General features: G+C 43.0%; 1 protein-coding gene across 1 annotated transcript in view; it reads right to left on the bottom strand.

Moving 5' to 3' along the window:
• The window catches only part of TNKS (tankyrase), a 136,717-nt gene that overhangs the window by 16,344 nt on the left and 100,210 nt on the right, over positions 1-20,163 (bottom strand). The window contains exons 11-17 of the mRNA XM_067297281.1: positions 20,061-20,139; positions 10,526-10,697; positions 7,928-8,007; positions 6,790-6,935; positions 5,668-5,833; positions 3,615-3,834; positions 3,235-3,344 (exon numbers count right to left, since the gene is read on the bottom strand). Of these exons, the coding sequence (XP_067153382.1) occupies positions 3,235-3,344; positions 3,615-3,834; positions 5,668-5,833; positions 6,790-6,935; positions 7,928-8,007; positions 10,526-10,697; positions 20,061-20,139 (973 nt within the window). The remainder of the gene's footprint in view (positions 1-3,234; positions 3,345-3,614; positions 3,835-5,667; positions 5,834-6,789; positions 6,936-7,927; positions 8,008-10,525; positions 10,698-20,060; positions 20,140-20,163) is intronic.

Here is a 20,163-nt window from a genome sequence, read left to right on the forward strand (position 1 = left end):
TTAACAAAAGTAATGATCTTACAACCCCATCCTTCCATGAACACCCCAGCTTTGAAGTCTTCCAATTTAAAACAAGACAACAGAAAAATGGCACATAACAATTTTACGTGCCACTTTGACCAGTAAAATTACTTGTGCAATACAGCTTACAAATACAAAAGCAAGTAGTAAAAATGAGCAGGTAGGAGCATGAAACGTTGAAATTGTAAGCAGAAGCCCAAAGACTTTTGCCAATGGATTTCATTTTTCCTCTCAGCAGCAATTAAGTGACTCTCAGCAGCTCTAGCGAAAGGGCCCGCTCTCTGAATAAACGTGGTTTGGAAAGACCACTGACCTTATTCTTCCCCTCTTCTAAACTTTTAAAGCAATTGCTGTTCCCTTGACTTTTCTGCCACATGACATAAAACCCTACTGAGGGACCTACAGCATGAAGTGCTGGGGGGCAGAACCGGAGGAAATCACTTTTGTGAGGAAAAGGCCGAGCCTGCGAAACCTGTTGGCTACGAACTTCTGAAGCCAGTACTTACCTCTGCTCCGCCTCCCATCACAGAGCTCTGGAGGGGCTGAGGACATCTCAGCAAGAAGTATGGGTCACCACAGGAAAAGCATACAGCAATTCTTAATTAAAAAAGCTGATGGAAGCACCCAACACAGCCTCATTAACTCTTCCTAGAGATGGCAAGGCAACCAAATTAGATAGGCATGATGGTTTTTAGAAGTGATTATCAGTTTGAACTAATCTCTGACATTTCCCTGTGCCAGTAAGGAATGCTTTACCTTGGCATAAAACGCGTGCTTTTTCTTTTCAAGCACAGGAAACAATCTTTGCAGCAGAATCTGCCTATGGACCTAAGGAACGTCCTGGGCATTTATGCTTACGGTAGGCGCTGATGAACAACATGCTTGGTGCTAGGGCCCGATGGCATGAAAGTGCTCTGCACTGCATTTCTAAAGCAGATGCAACCTTCAGCAGGATTTGGAGCTTTTTGCTCTTTAGGACACCGGGAGCCCTGGCTGACACAGGGAATCAATCCAAATGATGTAGGCTGTTTCATTGATGTGCTCTCCTTAAAAGAGAGATGAGCATTGCACTTCATATTTCATTTGGATGTGAAAACAAAGCAATCATGTGGATGTGTTAAGATCATCTCTCCTAGATTCTGCTCTTCTTGTGCCAGGGCCACACAGTAACAGACAAAGCATACCATTAGACCATCAAAAACACTAGTTCTTGAGCTTCCTGTCGTCTACCTGTGATTATAGGCCTTTCTGTTGGGACAAATAGTCTGTGGAGATTCACATTTCATCTCTATTTCCTGGAAACAGAACCTCTGTGTGACTGTGGAAGGCTGGCAGTGATGTCCACATCTTTCTTGCATGCCAATGTTTCCTAACACAGCAATAAATCTAGTGGACACCTTTAACTAGCAGATGCAAGAGACATCAAAGATGCTTCAGAAAACATCTTTGTCTCTTGTACCAATTCCTTCCTTTGCCTTCTTCATGTGTGATTTACAGTTTTGTAACTGTTTTTTCCAACTGCTAGCTTGTAAAATTTGCTGACAACCCCCCCCCCCCAAATCAGAGTGTAATAACTAGCAAGGACTAAACACTGTGCAGTGCCTTACAACACAGAGGATCTTTCCTGTACAGCGTCTGAGGACATAGCAATGGAAATATAAAAGCTGACAAACATGACAAATAACCACTAGCTCTGTTGCAAAACATATATGCGCCCTCCTCCCTGCTGCAAAGAACTGACGCTAAAGACAGAATTGTGGTGACTGCTACAAACAAAATGGAAGGGAATAGTTTCTTAAGTGTGTGAGTACACATGCTATAGAGAAGATGCAGAAGATGCTGTGCTGTCTTAAAGATATGGTCAAGTCATATTAAAGACATGAATTCATATGAAACAGAAAGGAAGACCCTCTGGTTGCCATCCCCACTGCAGTACATCATCCAGACTGCCACTCTTTCTTATGTAGCAAGAAGAGCCTAATGGCAGTGCCATTTTACCAGGAATCAACCTAGTGCCTGCTCTGCTGGCCCTCTGCCCTGCTACCCTCGAATGGGTTGCCTTTTCCCTCCCCAGTTCTTGCATCTCAAAAGGTTCCCACTTCCCACTGGGGTGCCAACCACTCGCCCAAGCTTTTGGCACGACCTGCTGAAACCCTCCCTGGTTTCCCTGAAGCTGCTGAAAGCTACTGCTTCCGAAGTCTTGAACTAAGCCATCCAATGGAGATTCATTTCTGGCATCCTCCGAACCTATTTTTGTGTTCCTCGGCTCAAGAACTGCTAATACAACTGCTGTGAAACCATTTACACATGAAAGACAGACCATTTGATAATATTCATTTGGGCATTACTGATAAAACCTTCCAACTGTAAAACCTTGCTCCCAGGGCATTTGCTTTCTGCTTTCAGGCTATATTGCTATCAGGCCATTAACTTAGTGCCATGCACATAGACTTTTACTGGGCCTTAAAGCACTGCTGGGAGCTTGTCAAGCACTGTCTCTGTACAATTGCTTGCAATAGATTTCTTCTCACCTCATCCACAATTAAAAGCTGCACGCAAGCAATCTGTCTGGCATCTGCACAGGTGGTGCGCTCACAGATGCTTCCTCCTGTACGTTAATCAGCTAGGAGGACCTGCCTCATCAGAAAGGGGTTGGATCAGCTGTTGCTGATAGCCCAGTTGCACTAGACAGCTCCTCCAGGACACTCGTACTCCAAATTCAGCCACTTCTGGACAGTTTAGCTTTGTCTGTTTTGGAACCAGATGGTCCCTGCGGCACAGACTGACAGCCTCCTCGTGCTTAACCATAGCTTCCTGCCCCGCAGAGACTAGCAGACCTCTGCTTCCCTGTCAACACCTGCACACAACCCCCAGGAATTGTCCTCCTCCTTCCTCCAAGTCCTCTGGTGACAACTCGAGGTCTTGCCTGTTCTGACAGTCACCCAAAATTTAACATCGTTCAGAACTGTACATCTGCTTGGTTGCACAGAGGCTACGTTCTGGTCATCTTTCCAAACTGTAGCCTATAACCGCTACAGAGTGCCTGAATCTGTGTCCTCCTCAGATCCATGCTACTGGGGCTGCATGTATTTCAAGCCATCAGAGGCTGAACTTTGCTCACAGCAAGACAGGTGAAATATAAACCGCCTTGGATGCGACTCCTAGAAGGAGTTTGTAGTTTGTTCACTCGCAAGCCTGAGTGCCTGTACCTACCCCATAGGATGCCGCATTGTGAAGGGGGATTAATCCTCCTTTGTCCTGGGCGTTAACATCGGCACCATGCTCGAGAAGGTATTCAGCTACTTCCAAATTGTTGTAGCCAGCTGTAGAAAAGACATAAGAAATCAGGTATCAGGAGAGCTAGACCAAAGGAAAAGCGTTAGGCAGAAAAGCTAAAGCAATTTTTGGACTGAAAAGCTCCTCTTTTCCGAGTAATTGTATTGCCTCCTGAAACACAGCTGCCGTAGTTTACAACACTCTGTGCCAGACAGTTCTCCGTGAAACTCTTACTATGGCAGCCCTGTTTCTTGGTGATTAACATCTGTAACACTGTGATAAAAACACAAGCCTACAAGACCTGGAGAGTCACCCACCTGCAAGATGTAGTGGTGTTGAATTTCTTCCCTGGGTGTCTCGGCAATTGATGTTTTCTTGAGTGCACAGCTTCTGCACTCGTGCCAGGCACCCCTTCTTGGCAGCATCGAGCAAGGCAGCATCTCCCCGCAGCAAGTCCTGGATGTCCGTGTCTCCTTCTTTCACTAAGTCTAGAGGAGTGTTCCCGTCTCGATTCTTTTTTGTAGGATCGGCTCCGTGCTGCAAAGAGCAATGCAGATCGCTACCGTCACGACCACAAGCGTGGCACATCAGCGCGGCGCTATTCTGTGGCGTTAGATGGGGCAGGGAGGATGGCGAGCACTGCCACTGTCCTGCTTGCAGCTGAAGCTGCTTCAGGCACAGGCCTTGCGTATAGCCAGACCATGCCGTCCCAGCAGATGTTAAAGAACAGTCGGGCACTGCAAACACCTGCTGAGCAGTCCTCCCCCGCTCCTGCAACCTGCCTGCCACCGGCGCTTCCTCCCCATGCCAGTCTGAGCTAGCGACGCCAGACCCTGGGCTTCCCTAAAAGCCACCCTGCTATCCAAAGGGACTTGTTTCAGAAAGAAAGGCTTTTCCTGCGCTGGGAGAAATACTCATTCCTACACCTTCCACTAGATAACCTTTCGGTTAACAGATATTCTCCAGAACAGACATTTAAGTGAAGAGGTAGTGTCTTCTGAGACCCCTTCAAACACATAGGAGCAAATGAGGTGAAGGGCTCGGTTTAAAGAAAGGCCTTGTAAAAGGAAAGTCTCTCCAAAAAGCCTGTATGTTTTATTTCATTCTTTAAGCAGAACAGGACAAAAAAAGCCCAAGTCAGGAGGAGCCAAGCTCGACGTCCACGGCTCCGCAGAACCGCACAGCAGTGCCAGCTGGCCCAAGAGACGCAACAGGAGAAGTCTTTAGCACATTGCAACGTGAGCATAAACCCTTGGACAGTGCACACCCAGAGCCAGAGCCTTTACAAAACTGTGCCAACTTAAGGGCATGTTTAGCTCTTGCACAGGTGTGATTTTGAAAAGAAAGATTTTGGCACTTCTCTCTGTGGTACATCCATTACTTTGGAGGATCCTTTGAAGCTGAACACAAAAATGGCTATATTCCTGGCGGAATAATCAGACAACTCCAGAGCCCTCCGATGTCTGTAAAATAACATTGTGCTGGAGAAACTGTGAGAGCTAATTCCATGGGAGCTCCTACAGCTTGAGGCAACCTCTGTATTTAGGTGTCACTACCAGGGCCATCACTGAGCCTGCTCCACAGACATCCCTGAATGATACCTTCTGGTTTCCACTGCAGCTGTGTTTCAAACAGATGTGCTACCCCTCTGAATGCTTTTTTGCTAACCAGAGGGACATGAAGTAGGAGAGCTAAAACAGGAGCTAGAATTGGTAAGAATATTGACCAAATTCTAGCACCCTTCTACCATCACAAGGCAGGATATGACCTTACATTAAAAAGTCTCTCAAACTCACTGAAAACATACTGGCACTACCCTCAAGCCTTTTCAAGCTTCTCCCGCTGTTTATAATGAATACTTATTCCACGCTATATTAACCTACATTTCTTCCAGCAGCTTGCTAAATTATACATTAACTTAGCAGTTTTAAATTTCTCAAATACCAGTCACTTTCTAGAAGCCACCTTCAGTTTTTGCTCTGTAACACACCCTCACATAAGTATTTAGAGAGGTTTATTTAACTGCAATGAGAGTTCCAGAAAATGATGAATAGGATGAGGGGTTTTTTGTACTCTTTAGACAAATTCAACTTTTTCTGGTTTGTATGAGTCTTGTGCTACTTGGCTAATATTATCAACTGAGCGTGTTAGACTAAAGTAATACACATCCTGGAAAAAAGTATCCATATTGATGAATCTTTTTATAGCGAACTTACCTTACACAAGGAACCATCTGACAATTCTAAGATGAAAATAAATTCAAAGATACGATAAAGAACTCACTGAATGCAATTAACTTTGATTCTGATCTCAAGCAAAACAGAGCATAAATGCACTTAAAGATACACTGGAGAACTCCAGCTCACGTACTTTCAAAAGCAGCTTGCAGATTTCGTATTTCCCTTTCGCTGCTGCTTCATGCAGAGGAGTGAATTTCCACAGGTCTGCCACGTTGACAGAAGCGCCATGCCTCACCAAGAGCTCAGCCACCTCATAGTGTCCGTACGAACAGGCGTTGTGCAGGGGTACTAAGCCACTAGTCAAAGAGAAAAAATTAACGGCTCTAGAAAATAAAATCCCAAATGCAATCGTACAAAGTTCCAAGAGAGAAATCACCCATTTCCCCTAGACATTATCCATCTCTTCTGGTCTTTCCGATTTTCACGGCTTTGTTTCCTTGCTGTTAAAGTATCTATGAAATGAACACCGTTTTCCTCCTTCAGCTAAATGCTGAACAAGCACCGACTGGTACCACTGCTACAAGCCTGACTTTAATGTTATTAACAACAGCCACAAAGAGCAAGAATCGCTGATGTTTTGACTATGGACATTCGAGGGTGAATTTTGACGAAGGTATATAGCCGCGCAATGGGTCTGAAGTACGGTTATTAGCGAGCACTGCACACCTGATCTCATGGAAAGATGCATAAACATTTTTGTCGGAGAGAGTCTGGAATTTCAGGATTGGAAATGCTTTCCAGTGCCCTACCTCGGACCAACATATCGGAGTGAAAGATCAAACACCATCACACTATTCTACATGATCTCTTGGCAAACAATGCAAAAACCTGTAAATGCTGTTATCATAATGAACCGAGTAACTAACTAACTTAATAAAAGCCAGCAAAGAGGATTAGAAAAACGATCAGAGAGAATCCTGGTATTTTACCTCACACTATTCAAGCTAATTTTAGATCACCTGAAATATCTGAAAGGCTGCTTTTAAGCATAACAAAGTCTCTGCAATGGACAGAAAGGGGAAGAAAAGAGGCATGAATTACAGTGCCAGATATGTATTCAATAATGGCTTTGCCAGAAAACTAAACATTACTTAACGGTGCATTAAGTCTCCCTACAGCAAATGTCAGAAACGATACAGAACACAAGAGAAAAAATATGATGGTTACTGAAATCCAAAGCAAAACTAATAGAGCGGGTAGAAATATCACACTAATAGAAAACTATGGAGCATATCATGGAATGAAAATTTACCCTTTATCTTTGGCGTGCACATCAGCCCCATGGTGCAACAGATACTCCACCACTGACACGCGGTTATATCCTGCGGCAAAGTGCAGCGGCGTTGAATGACGGCCTTCCAAATCTCTGCAGTTCACATTCTGAGGGCTACAAAGTTGCTGGGAAGACAAAAGAAACAAAAAAATCTAGTACAGAACTAAAAAACCCCAAGCCCCAAAACCATCCCTCCCCAACACAAAATTTGATCCATCAATCAAATGTTATAGTTCTAGTTTTATAGTTCTATTATTATTATGCACCAATTTTTAGAAGTTAGCTTTCAGGTAATTTCTTTCCAGATAGGTGAGGTTAAAAATATAGCTTCTCTAAATTTACGGCTGAAACTGCTTCTATAACAAACAAGATTTAAATGGTGAAAGCAGTAAGACGACGTCTCTAACATATTTAGAAGGCTGAACCTCTAAAACATCAAGCACCAGGTCCAAACCCATGTAAGTCTCTCTGGACAAACTCCATTTACAGCTTAACTGCTGCCTGCAGAAATCTAGAAGTATTGAGCAGGCAGTGAAGGAGACTATACAGATTTTCTGAAGCACAAAACTGTTGCTGCTTGAATGTCAGTGTAGACCAGGCTGAGGTTCGAGGTGACAATTTGTGCAAGATGGTGCATCTGCAAGCTATTTTGCCCACAGACCAAGTATGGAAGATAAGACCAATGCTACCCGTGATGCTGGGACTCCGTGGCCTGACCTTTCAATTTCAGATTAAGGATGATTTAAAATGTGAAGTCTGTTACCTGTTGGGCTTTTGTTTGCTTGCTTTCTGATCAAATAATGAACCTGAGGCCTCTTTCTACTAAACCGTGACTCTGAGGCTCACAGAGTCCTCTTCAGAGAATTATGGCTGCATCCGAATCCTTCAGAGACCTGGCTGGCTGTGTGAAGCACTGGGAGAACGAACACCCACCAACTCGGAGGAGCACCTCAGCACGTCCTCTCAACACATCCTTTCCAGACAGAATGAAGACAGTGGCCTTCCCATTTTCTAAGGTTTTCCCAGCCACTGGGCATTACTTCCATGACGCTTGTAGCAGAAACGGTCTTGCACAGCAATACAAAGTGGAAAATGAATACGAGTTGCCCAAACCTACCTTCACAGTTTCCAAGTCTCCAGCTTTGGATGCTTCTAACAACCGATAATCCACATCAGATGTGCGTACAGGTGTACTTTCTACATAAGGAAAAAGATGAGTTTTTTTTTTTTTTTTAAAGGATTATTTAGTTATAGTAACTTGTGCTCAATATATTTTCCAAATTGGAGGGGGGGGAAAAAAAAAAGTGTCAGCATTTGCAGAAACGCTGCCTAAGTTGTGATGTGCAAGTATCTTACTGCCTAAAAGGCTGAATAAGGAGCCTTCGTTTCAGTGTAAGCCTGAAAGATTTAGGCTCTAGTGCTGGTATCATTCTGCCCAACGGAATATCAGTGCTTTGCTTATTCCACATACGGTAAAAACGAGATTTCCACTTCCAGGAAATCTTTGTGCTCCCTGGGACAGATTCAAAGTTTTCCAAAGTTCAAAAGTGCCTTCTCACCCATTTTGGCAAACTTTACATGAGGCCCTGGTTGCGTACCCAGAGTTAAATGTGCTGACTTTGGCTGCTGAAATTACAGTCTTAGAGCTCTGTGCTTGTGATATATCTCATACTACAAAGCAGTGACAAGGGGATGGGATTCTCCAGACGGGCTCGGGCCACCAGTCGTCCTGGGCACATTGTGACCACCCACCTGCGACACCTTCCTGATGCAACACGTGCACTGCAGTTGATAGCACCAAGACATCTGCTTAATGAATTCTTTGGCGAAAGCAGGTCTAATAACCTAATAACCAGCTACTTACGCTTTAAGAGAAGCAAAACAGGCAGCATTTTCTAAGAAGCATTGGAAAATAACTAACAAGCTCCCTTGATGAGCTTCCTTACAGCACACAGCCATACTGCACAGTTGTGCCCAAATCACAGTATCGGCTTTGAGTAAAAGTCCTATCTACTGGCCCTGATGTCATCAGAAAGCTGCCTGCACGGTTGTGATCTCAGCTCTGCTGTCAAGGGCGAGGGGAAAAAAAGCCAATACTATGTGGAAAATATTACAAGCTACAAGCACGAGCCTGGCTCAAGATCCGGGTAGCCGTTATTACATCAAAGTAAGTCCAACGTTAAGAAAGCATTTCTTTAAATCAATCTTCTGAAAATGAAGCACGCAGTGTTATTTTGTATAGAATTTCAGCATTCACTTGATAGCTTTGGCGTACACAGAAAATAATACAGTGTCAATAGCCCTACGCTACCGATACCACGCACTTCTAACATGCATCTTCTCAGCTTTGGATCTTTCAGTCTCGAACAGCTTCACGGATGTAAGAGAAAGGCAATTCAATTAAAAACAGTACAGTACGATGTCTGAAATTAGTTTTCACAGAAAAAACAATGAAAAGGAATTTTTAACTCAAAATCGAACGTGTGTTTTCAGAATAAAGCTTTTTTCTTTTCCGAAATCAAATTCCTATTCCTTTCACAGCAGGGGATATGTTTATTTTTTCCTGATTTCCCTCTTAACATTCTTCTCTTTCAGTACACATATATACAATCACATGCATACTTTAAACAGGTATTGCTATCCTCGCTACCCAGCTACAGATGTCCTGGGAGGGGATACACTTTAAAAAGGCCCTTCCCTGTGGTGCTGTAAAATGCCTCTTTTTTGTCTGCTTTAAGGCAAAGCTATTTAAAACACTGAGGGAAATGAAGCTTCTATCTACCCTCTGGTTTTCTCAGGAATCTGGATATCCATCTTCCTTGGACTACATGCAAATCCCACTGGAAGGTAAATTACTCCATGCTGCCGTTAATAGTATCTACTGACGCAATTCCTCTCCCTGCTTGCAAACACTCAACAGATGAATGAATAAGAAAGATGCAAGTGCTCAAGCACTTACACGAAAAATAGCGGTGCCCTCTTCAAATATCTGTTTTTTGTGTTTTTTTTTTTTAAATACAAGAAACAAAATACATTGTTTGCTAAGCAGTATCCAGAGAACTTCTACAATAAAATCGCTCTCCACTGGACAAGCAAAGCATTTGAAGCGGAAGCGCAAACGGTTTAGTAATTATCAATATTTTTCAGCTTGTGCTCTCAAACTCTGATCAGCACCAATATATATATATTTTTTAACAAATATGCTTCCAACAGGCCTAGCAGTTTAAACATCATTTAAATGATGCGAGTTTGTTTTTATATCTCATGCAAGCACCTTCATCTCACAGGACTAACAGTTCCCGCTCTGCGAAGCACCGCAGATGCTCTGCTTGGGACTACTGAAGTCGGGAGTACCTACAGGGCGGCTGATGAGAGAAAAAGGTTCCTCCCATGCTCAGCATTACTCTACTCTCCCTGGAACCGGCTACAAAAATAAAACCATCTGCCTTCCTTCTATTTCCCTACGGAGCAGCACGCTACACATCCAGAAGATGCTTATTTTCTTCCTGATTTTTATATGAATCACTGAAGTGAGCAGGTTTTTTTAATAAAAGTAACAGATAGAGCAAACAGTAAATGTGTGCACATGGTGGCAGAAGGGAGGGATGAGAAAAACGACAGCAAGTCTCTCGCACCGAATACGAAGCAAGATCCACAGCTGGGGAAGGAAGGGGGCTGCTGATGTCCAGGTACACAAGCCCTTATTTTTACCCACCACTGAGAATCTGCTGCACTGCTTCGTTTCCCATCTGCGCCGCTGTGAAGCCTTGCAAAGAGATGATGGAGGGATCCGAGCCGTAATTCAGCAGGAGCCGGCAGGTTTGCAGGTGACCTGCTAAAGCAGCCCTGTGCAACGCTGTTTGACCAAGGGTGTCCAGTGCATTCATCTGGAAAAAAAGTAAAAAAAAATAAAATAAAAAATCAGCAGCAATATAAAACAAAACAGCCTTATAACTGAAAGCCTCCACCTCTCCCTGCTCTTAATAGGAAGGAAGCGCAGTAAAGAGAATTTGCCAGCATACTAATTTATCTCCAATCCCTCTGCATTGTCACTAAACAAAACCAAATGCCAACATATGTAGACAGTCCAGCGTATAGATAATTCACAGCACATGTTTTCCTATCTTTCAATAAAGCAGGTTATTCATCTGCGTGGCTAACACCACAGGATCACCAAAACCGTACTTTAAAACGGCGTTCAATCCTTTGACAAATTTGATGAAGATGAACCTTGTGCAAGAAAAGCAAAACTCTCACAGAAGAAGAGTGAGAGGTAAATAATTAACCAAACCATCCAGAGATCTTTCAGCTTCATGGAAATTACCATCTGTCATCCTCAGAAGAGAAATTAGCTCAACATTACTCACCACCAGGAATTAAAGCGAAACAAAGGTGTCAGATGAAGAATTCGATGAAGTAGGAAAAAAAAGAAAAAAAAAAGAGGCTGGATACAAACAGCCCATTTTCCTCCTCCTTTTTTTGATCTTTTAAAGGCAGCTAAGTGTAACTGGATATAGTTCTACCCAACTGAAGACTGCATAAACAAGCAAAACAGAATAAGATCATGAAAAGGTATTGCTTTTAAAGAGTACAATGGAAACCTATGCCTGTAAAGATTTAATAGAAGAATCTGAAAAACTGGAAGCATCGCCATGGTTTCATATCACAGAAAGGAAGAGAATAATAAAGAGCTTTAAAAAAAAAATCACAAAAATAACTTTTCAAGACGATACACTCTAGCTAGCAGCTATTCACGACAAATTTAAATGCAGATGCCCAACAGCTTTTTTTTTTTAATCACTATGAAATACTGGACCGCTCTGTATTCTCTGAAAGTTACTCAGAAGCCGTTATCTGCGTGCAAGCCTGCGGATGGCAGGCTGTGAGCTGCATGCATAACAGACTCTGCTGCTGCAGAAAAACAACTTCCCACCTAAACTGCAGCCTGCAAATCTCGCCACATTTCCATGAGAGCTAACTGAAAAACCGTTTTAGTTAGGATGCATATTCTGGAACTAAATGAAGATTGATTATGGGGATAACTATGCAGAAAATACCTCTTATCGGACAGGGTAGCGAGATATCTGCTTCGCAGCAATATCAAGACATAGGTAAGAACAAAGAGCTGCCAGAAAGTCAAGTGGAGCGCAATTAGATAGTGCCAGAAATTGTTCCATGTCCCAGAGCAGTCCTATGTGCTGGTAAAGCAGGAATTTCTCAGATCACAAACCTCTCCTGCGGACAGATGTACGGGAAGGGCAGTTCTGCGTCCTTCTAATTGTGCTCAGGTCACGCCAATCTAACGGGATTTCCCTAAGAGTTTTGCTTTGTTTTAAATAAAGGCTTAGTCCTATCATAAATATTAACTAGAGGCTGGATTTCCCAAAAGCCCATCACTTTATTCAGAGGACGATCATCTGTTCCAGGACACCGGATACCTTTCGCCACTGATAAGGGCACGGAGACCAGCAGAAGCTTGAGGCTAGGCAGGGCTAGTGACAGCAAAGGCAGACTGAACTGACGCTCGAGGATACTGGAAGTAGGTGATTGCGCTCCCTTAGCCCAAGAACGAGAATCATCATTAAGGCTTTCTGCATCGCTGAATTCCTGCGCTAAACAGAAATCATTGAAGATGGCAGCAAAGCATTCACACTGCACAACTCAGTGCCGACCGGGCACCTGGAAAAAATGTTAATATTCACTTGAAAGGAATACTGGCAAAGTCATCAGATCCCCCGTATCACGTGTCTCGCACAGGTCTCCTTTCACCTCCAAACGATCATCCTTGCCAGCAACCAATTCTCGGGGCAGAACAGCTCCAGTCCTTTGAAGGAACGCCTGCTCACGTACGGGACAAAGAGGGCTCCAGATGTTAGAGAGGGACAGATGTGCCAAAGAAAGCTGTTCTTTCCCCCAGGAGCAGAATTAGGCTTTGGAGGGCGCTTCCACAGGGACCGTGTTCATGTTGAAGCAGATCCGCTATCACGAGTCCTGCAGCGCTTCCCTAAAACAAGCCTGAGAAGGTATTGCACTAAGGCTGGAGGCCACAAGATTTATTGCCAAGTAAAAATCAATGTGGGTGTTTAAAACAATTTGACAAGCACGATATGCTGATATAAATCTGTAATTCCAGAAAAAGAAGACATATTGAGATTAAACTCTCAGAAAGTCAGACCTGGCAAGACATACTGAGCAGCTGTTAACCCAGACAGATGAGGCCTAAAAATGTGCGCCCTTTAAAAAGTTGAAATTTAAACTCTGTTGCTGAAAATGTAAAAAATCCAAGCCATGCTGCATTATTTGTGTGTGGAGAAGCCAGATCATTCTGGCTGCCCTAATCAAGTAAGTGGGACTCATTCAACTGGATCCCCCTTTCTGAGCAGTTTGAAATTAGAAGGCCACAGCTCTGAATCACTTTGTAGGCAAATCTTCTGCGAGGTGTTAAAAACAACAGATCTGACAGCTTTTATTCCACAGCACTCAGTCCCCGGATCCGATTTCTTCACCTTTTCCTGTGAAAACAGCCACTCAAAGCACGACATAAAAGCAGAATGTGGCTGTCAGATGAAAATTGGTTTTAAGTAAGGCTTTCCTTTGGAATTTAGCAATATTTCCCACTGCAGGATTCCTTCCACTATTCCCTTTCATCCCTTTCACTTCCTTTTCCCCATCACGGATATACGCAGGAGAGCATCAAAATGGTCGTACGTTATCAGGCACCGAAGGGATTCTTCCTCCCCGCACGGCTGCTGTCTCCGAGCAGCGCACAGAGCTACAGCAATATTCCCGTGTATCGCCAGGCACTCGCGGCAGCTCAACAGCTGGGACCTGCTCAGGGAACCTTTTGGCAAGACATCGTAAGCATATCGGCTTTCCGTCGGTGTCAAATGCCGGAAATATCCTCCTACCCCCCCTTGACACTACAGCAGCACAAAATGCAACCGCTTCCAAGCACCCCAACGTTCTCCGGGAAAAGACCATTCTAAAAAACGCACACCCTCGAAATCGCGCGTGAAGCGCGTGCTTTGCCAACAGTTCCAGCATCACAGCAGCCCTCCTTGCGACAGAAGCGCTCTAGCTGCTCTCCTGCTGCATTTATTTTTGAAGACAACTTGCAATCTGTTTCGTGTCTTTGCGCATCGCTAACAATAAATGGGAGAGGAGTGAAAAGGCGTCAGTGGCAATTTCAAGCTAAGTCAGGAAAAAAAACTGGTCTAGTTTGACACTGAAAGCTCCTAAATATTCCAGTCATACATTCCACAGTTTCCTCTTTGCATGAAAGCCAAAGATTAATGTCACCAAGTTTGGATGTCTAAGCAGCAAGAAAAATTGAATCATGTAATCGTTAAGGAACACAGCGTTCTTCAGAGTGTAAAATCTGATGCATCTCTGAAAGGAAACTTACTTTTTCAATGCTTACCCTTTCCTGAGAAAAATCATACCTTTATCTGAAAAGTGAGAAGCAAACGTATTGCACGTCAAGATTATCGAAGAGCATTCAAGTCTTTGCTGTGGAGGTCTAGATAGATGGTGACTATTTGCAGAGCCATGATCATGACAGGTTGGTGACATGCAACTCTGATGCCCAGAAATAACTGCATTATGCAAAGGTCCAGAAAGCAAGATCCTTCCAGCACAGCAAAATGAACAGGGACACTATCCGTCAGGCAAACGTGACTTTAAAGAGGCACATTTCTTCTCTTGCAGGAGAACAGTTTCAACGTTATCCTATGGAAACCTAACATAACTAACCAAATAGCATCCATGACACCTCTAGTCTTGACCAAGATGCTAACAAACTTTCATGTTTGCAGCTCTTTCTTTCTGTCATTCCAATCCAGAAAGGACTTTAATCCCCTTCTTCTACACTACTAGAAAGCTGAATGTCTTTCGGAAGATACTAAATATCCTGTGTATCTGTAAATTCAACTAAGAGGCTAGTTATAAAATACATCCAACTTTCTAGCAACACAACAAAACAGTATGAAAACCACTTTTTCACTAGTTCACTACCTTTAAATGATTTTTTTTTAAATCATCTTTTTAAACTATTTTTAACTTTTTTTTACACCATCTTCAAAGACACAATTGTAGCACTAGAAGATCTGCTTATGGGTCTAGTAAAAAAAAAAGCAATAGCTGATGGTTGAGGATTCTTTACAGATTCTCTCCTTTTAATTTTCATAAGGTATTTTGAGGATATTCAACATCAAATAAGCAGTGCTGTGAAATGCTGCTTCACACCATGGTTCAGGCAAACAAGCAGCAAATAGGAACGGCTTTTAAAACCAGACGTTTATGTTTTGACTAATATTCTTGAAGAAAATTCTGCCCCATCCATTTGCCACCAAAAACATACTTCTGACTGATTTTTCTCTCAAGTTTTCTTACCTGTGCTTTAGATGTATAGTTGACAGTCAACTCCTGCAAACTCAACTAGTGAGCTACTGAAAGGACCTTCACTAACCATGGGATGCAGATGGCTTAGATGCACCATACTGATGTGCAAGCAATGTGCACCAAGGATGCATTTACAGTGCAAATTAGAAATTTAGTCCATGTCCTCAGTAAGGTCCAGCAAGAGGTATCAAAATATGTGATTCATGGGTATAAGCTGACTCTTGGCAATACTAGTGTTCTTAAAAGTGTTCCTGTAAAATAAATCTAGATCAAGCGCACGTTGCTCAAGCAGTTCTCCACTTTTTCTCAGTCTGGCAAATTTCAAACAGCAAGTTCAAACGGAAATAAAATTAAGGACAGCTAAATTCAGTTCCAAGACCAGGAACCATCTCTTGCTCATCCCAAGCAATTTCCCTAAAGCAGCCTTTGCTATTCCTAAACATACATACTTCACAAATATTATCTCACTTTTGCTGTCTAATGCATAGCAACTTCTCACAAAAACAGCAGAATTTTCTCTCCATTGCTACAACAAGCCCAAACGATTTCCAACCCGCAAAACCTTAGTGCTTTCCACGACTTTGTTTCCTAAATCCATTACTGGCTGTTTTTTGTGGATCAGCTCTACCTGCCTTTGGCACTGTATTTCAGAAGGGGAAAGATCCACTTTCTTTGAAGCCCTAGTTACTCACCTGTTTAAAACTGTTAATCTCTCTATAAAATTCAGTAACTGTTTCCAAAGGTAGCTTAAAGCAGACTCATCTCATACCTCGGATTTAAGAAATGGTGGCAAAGTAAAGAAAACATGGTAGGCCTCATCTATCCATGCTTCAGTAAAGCATCTGACGTGCGGTCGCATGGGAAATGACTATAGAAGCTAGAAAAAAACAGAGACTGGTTGAGGAACTGAACATACTGAAAGGGGATGGGCTGCCCTGGATTGGTTATGGCGCTAATCTTCTTTAATAGTTTCATTAACGATCTTGGCACAGGAGAATTGTGCTGAAGGGCATGAGTATGGAAAAAATCAAAAGAAGGGATCAAGCGTCGCTGTGTACTACAAGACTACAGCGCGGTCTGAGCGTCATTGGGTCACGTCTATTAAAACAGCAAAGGCAATCCCAGTACGCACCAGTCCAAGCATTTCTAGTGGATACACGGAAGCACGGTGTCATTACATAAGGCAGTGGGGGAATGCGTTCAGTTCTTGCTTCCCGAGCTCCAAGATTCACTCTTGTGCTAGTAAAGAGAAGGATCACGAGACTGATCAGGAAATGGAGAGGTTCCTTATGTGGGAAAACCTGGAGTTTGGAGGGTTTTTCAGCCTACCAAAACAAAGGTTAAGAAGAATCAGTCTGTTGACTATGAATGAATGCATTAGCAAAGGAAGCATCAAAATGGAAAAGACGTATTTAAACTGCAGGACAGTGTTGGTCCAGGAGTAAATTAATATTTACTGAAAAGCAGCTCTGTAGGGGGCCTAGATTTACTAGCTCGTGAGATCCTCTCTTGTCACAAATATGACTAGACAGGATCAAAGGGCTAAGTACATCTGAACACACCTTTTAAAGTAACTGAAATGCCTCTGCAGAGTATGCAAAGCCTTGACAAGGCACAAAAAGAGTAAGCAGGAAGAAAAAGCTCTTAGAAATACAGCAAGGGGATAATCAAGAACCTGAACCGTGCTTCAGGGATTAAAGCAGCAATGTTCCAACACTCAGAAGCAAAGAAATAGCAATATCAAGGTGCCTGATGAACTAACAGAATACCTACAGTCAAAGCATGAACAAGAGGCCAGATGAAAATATACAAGCAAGACAAATATTTTAGCGTGATTAAATACACCAAGTTAACTAATTAATACTCCAGAGCATATCCTATCTGGGAACTTCAAAGTGCTTCATAAAGCCTTAATGATCTACATCTCATGAAAGTCCACAATTGCATTATCTATCATTTTACAGCTAAGGAACTTTGGACACAGATGAAGAGGGACCTGATCCACTGCAGTATGGAAATATATGGTTAATTTTAACAACGCGTAGTCTCCTGCCAAGTGCTTAAGTGCTTTGCTGGATCACAAATATGAATGGATTTCCCAGAATAACAAAGGAAGCATATATCAGGACAGGAATGAAGAATGAGCTTTAAGTACCATCATGAATCTCTATTTGCATACTTTCAACTGAAAAAGTATGGAGAACACCCACTCAGCATGATTCTTTAGATAACTATGGGCTACTCACCATGGTCACACAGTCCATAAGTCATTCATGGATCACAACTGGAAACCCCTGCTTCAGGACATAAAAGAACTACAGGCTAGCGTCAGAACGCCCTACTGACACAAAACAACAAAATTTGGCCATTCCAGTAAGGCTGATGTTTTAATCCCACTCCCATAATACCCATTTTTCAGTTTGCTCCTAACCTGGCTGCATAGAGACAGATTTTCAAGGGAACACTGATTTAAATACCCACAGTATAGTAGCAGGTTTTCCAGAAACACTCAGCATACAAAAATTCCTTATATTTCATAGCAGGTAGCTGTTAGGTACCAATACATTCAAAACTCCAGCAGGTCCAGTTCAGTGCTTACCTGAGAACCATCACTATCGAATTCACGGGCAATACTGGATCCATAGATACCTATTTCTATGGGCAAATGAAATCTTATCTTTTCTGATGCATAGGTAGAGTTATGATCAGTGGTGCAGAGTCTAGTTGGAGGCCTGTAGCTAGTGGCGTCCCCCAGGGGTCAGTACCGGGTCCAGCCCTGTTCAACTTCTTCATCAATGACCTGGATGAAGGCACAGAGTGCACCCTCAGCAAGTTTGCTGACGATACAAAACTGGGAGGAGTGGCGGATACACCAGAGGGCTGTGCTGCCATTCAGCATCCAGACCTGGACAGGCTGGAGAGGTGGGCAGAGAGGAACCTCATGAAGTTCAACAAAGGCAAGTGCAGGGTCCTGCACCTGGGGAGGAATAACCCCAGGCACCAGGACAGGTTGGGGGTTGACCTGCTGGAAAGCAGCTCTGCGGAGAAGGACCTGGGAGTGCTGGTGGACACCAAGTTAAGCATGAGGCAGCAATGTGCCCTTGTGGCCAAGAAGGCCAATGGTATCCTGGGCTGCATCAGGAAGAGTGTTGCCAGCAGGTGGAGGGAGGTGATCCTCCCCCTCTACTTGAGGCCACATCTGGAGTGCTGTGTCCCATTCTGGGCTCCCCAACACAAGAGAGACGTGGCACTACTGGAGCGAGTCCAGCGAAGGGCTACAGAGATGATGAGGGGACTGGAGCATCTCTCTTATGAGGAAAGGCTGAGAGAGCTGGGCCTGTTCAGCCCAGAGAAGAGAAGGCTGAGAGGAGATCTTATCAACGTGTACAAGTATCTGAAGGGAGGGTGTCGAGAGGATGGGACCAGACTCTTTTCGGTGGTGCCCAGTGACAGGACACGAGGCAACGGGCACAAACTGAAACACAGGAAGTTTTGTCCGAACATAAGGAAAAACTTCTTCACTGTGAGGGTGACAGAGCACTGGCACAGGTTGCCCAGAGAGGTTGCTGAGTCTCCATCCCTGGAGATATTCAAAAGCCATCTGGATGCGATCCTGTGCAACGTGCTCTAGGTGACCCTGCTTGAGCAGGGGGGTTGGACTAGATGATCTCCAGATGCCCCTTCCCACCTCAACCATTCTGTGATTCTGTACATTATTAAGAGTCAATTTGGGAAAATGATAATTAACAGTTTGAATGAATACAAATGGTCTTCTCTACCTCTCTCCCTTCTTCCCTCCCTGGGAAAATCTTGGTGATATATCACCACATCAGGATTCTCAAATGTGATAAATTCTGTCATAGTGTTGTCATTAAGTTATTTTATGATTTCATTAAGCTGCTGTGGAAGTGAATCAGACACTGAGATCTGGAAATTAGCTCTCATATGGGCCTATAAATTACAATTCAGTGTTTCAAAATAAAAAGACTTGAAATAACTGGATATACAATTACATTGCTCTCTCCTCCTAGCACTTCAAGAGTGACACTCCAGATTGTTATCACAGGTGTATTTCTTCATTTCTAGCTACTTGAATGAAGATGAAGACTCAAAGATAGGAATCTGAGCTCCCTTAAAAGCAAAAACTAGGAGATTGTTTACATTTTAACAAGTAGAAAGAAATTACCTGTCAAGAAAAGTTTTTGAGAAAATAAGTAGCTAGCTAAATTTATCATTATCATGAAGGCCAAGTTTGTTGCTAAGAACCTGAAATACTTCTGAAAAACGTTTAGAAGACAACCTAAATAAAGGTTATACTTTTCTTCACCTTTAACTGATAACTTGTTGAATCATGTGTTTGTAAGCAAACTTCACCATAGGCTCAGAAATTACTTGCGCGTGTTTAGGTCAGTGCCTATCAACGGCTAAAATGGGGTGGCAAATCAATCTGACCAAGAAAATAAGAACAGAGTAAGTGCTAAAGGATGCCCAGCATTAGGCTCTTCAACTCAGTGTCAGCAAACTGGGAGACTGGATATTTCAAGCTCTCAAGAGAAGTCAACAAGAGACACCCAAATGACCACCTTTATTAAAAACGAGTAGCACGATCCATTAAAAATGAGTAAGCTAGACTCCTAAGCCTGTATTCAGTTACCTGGAGAGGAGACCTAATTTTGAAATGGGATACCTGAATATCCCAATCTGATTTAAGATAAACACACTTTAAGGTTAACATGGGCCATGCAAGGCACACAGAAGAAAAAGCAACAGCTGTCATGAAAACTAACACTGTATTTAACCAATATAACCCTCCCTCTGGCCTTACAGAAAATATATTTCAGTATATTTACCTTCGCTCCATGTTTATGCAGAACTTCCATGACATCATTATGAGCTTTTTCAGCTGCAACATGCAAAGGTGTCATGAAGCTAGAAGAAAAATGGAAGATATTA

Source organism: Apteryx mantelli, chromosome 5 (genome assembly GCF_036417845.1).
Source record: "Apteryx mantelli isolate bAptMan1 chromosome 5, bAptMan1.hap1, whole genome shotgun sequence".
NCBI lineage: Eukaryota > Metazoa > Chordata > Aves > Apterygiformes > Apterygidae > Apteryx > Apteryx mantelli.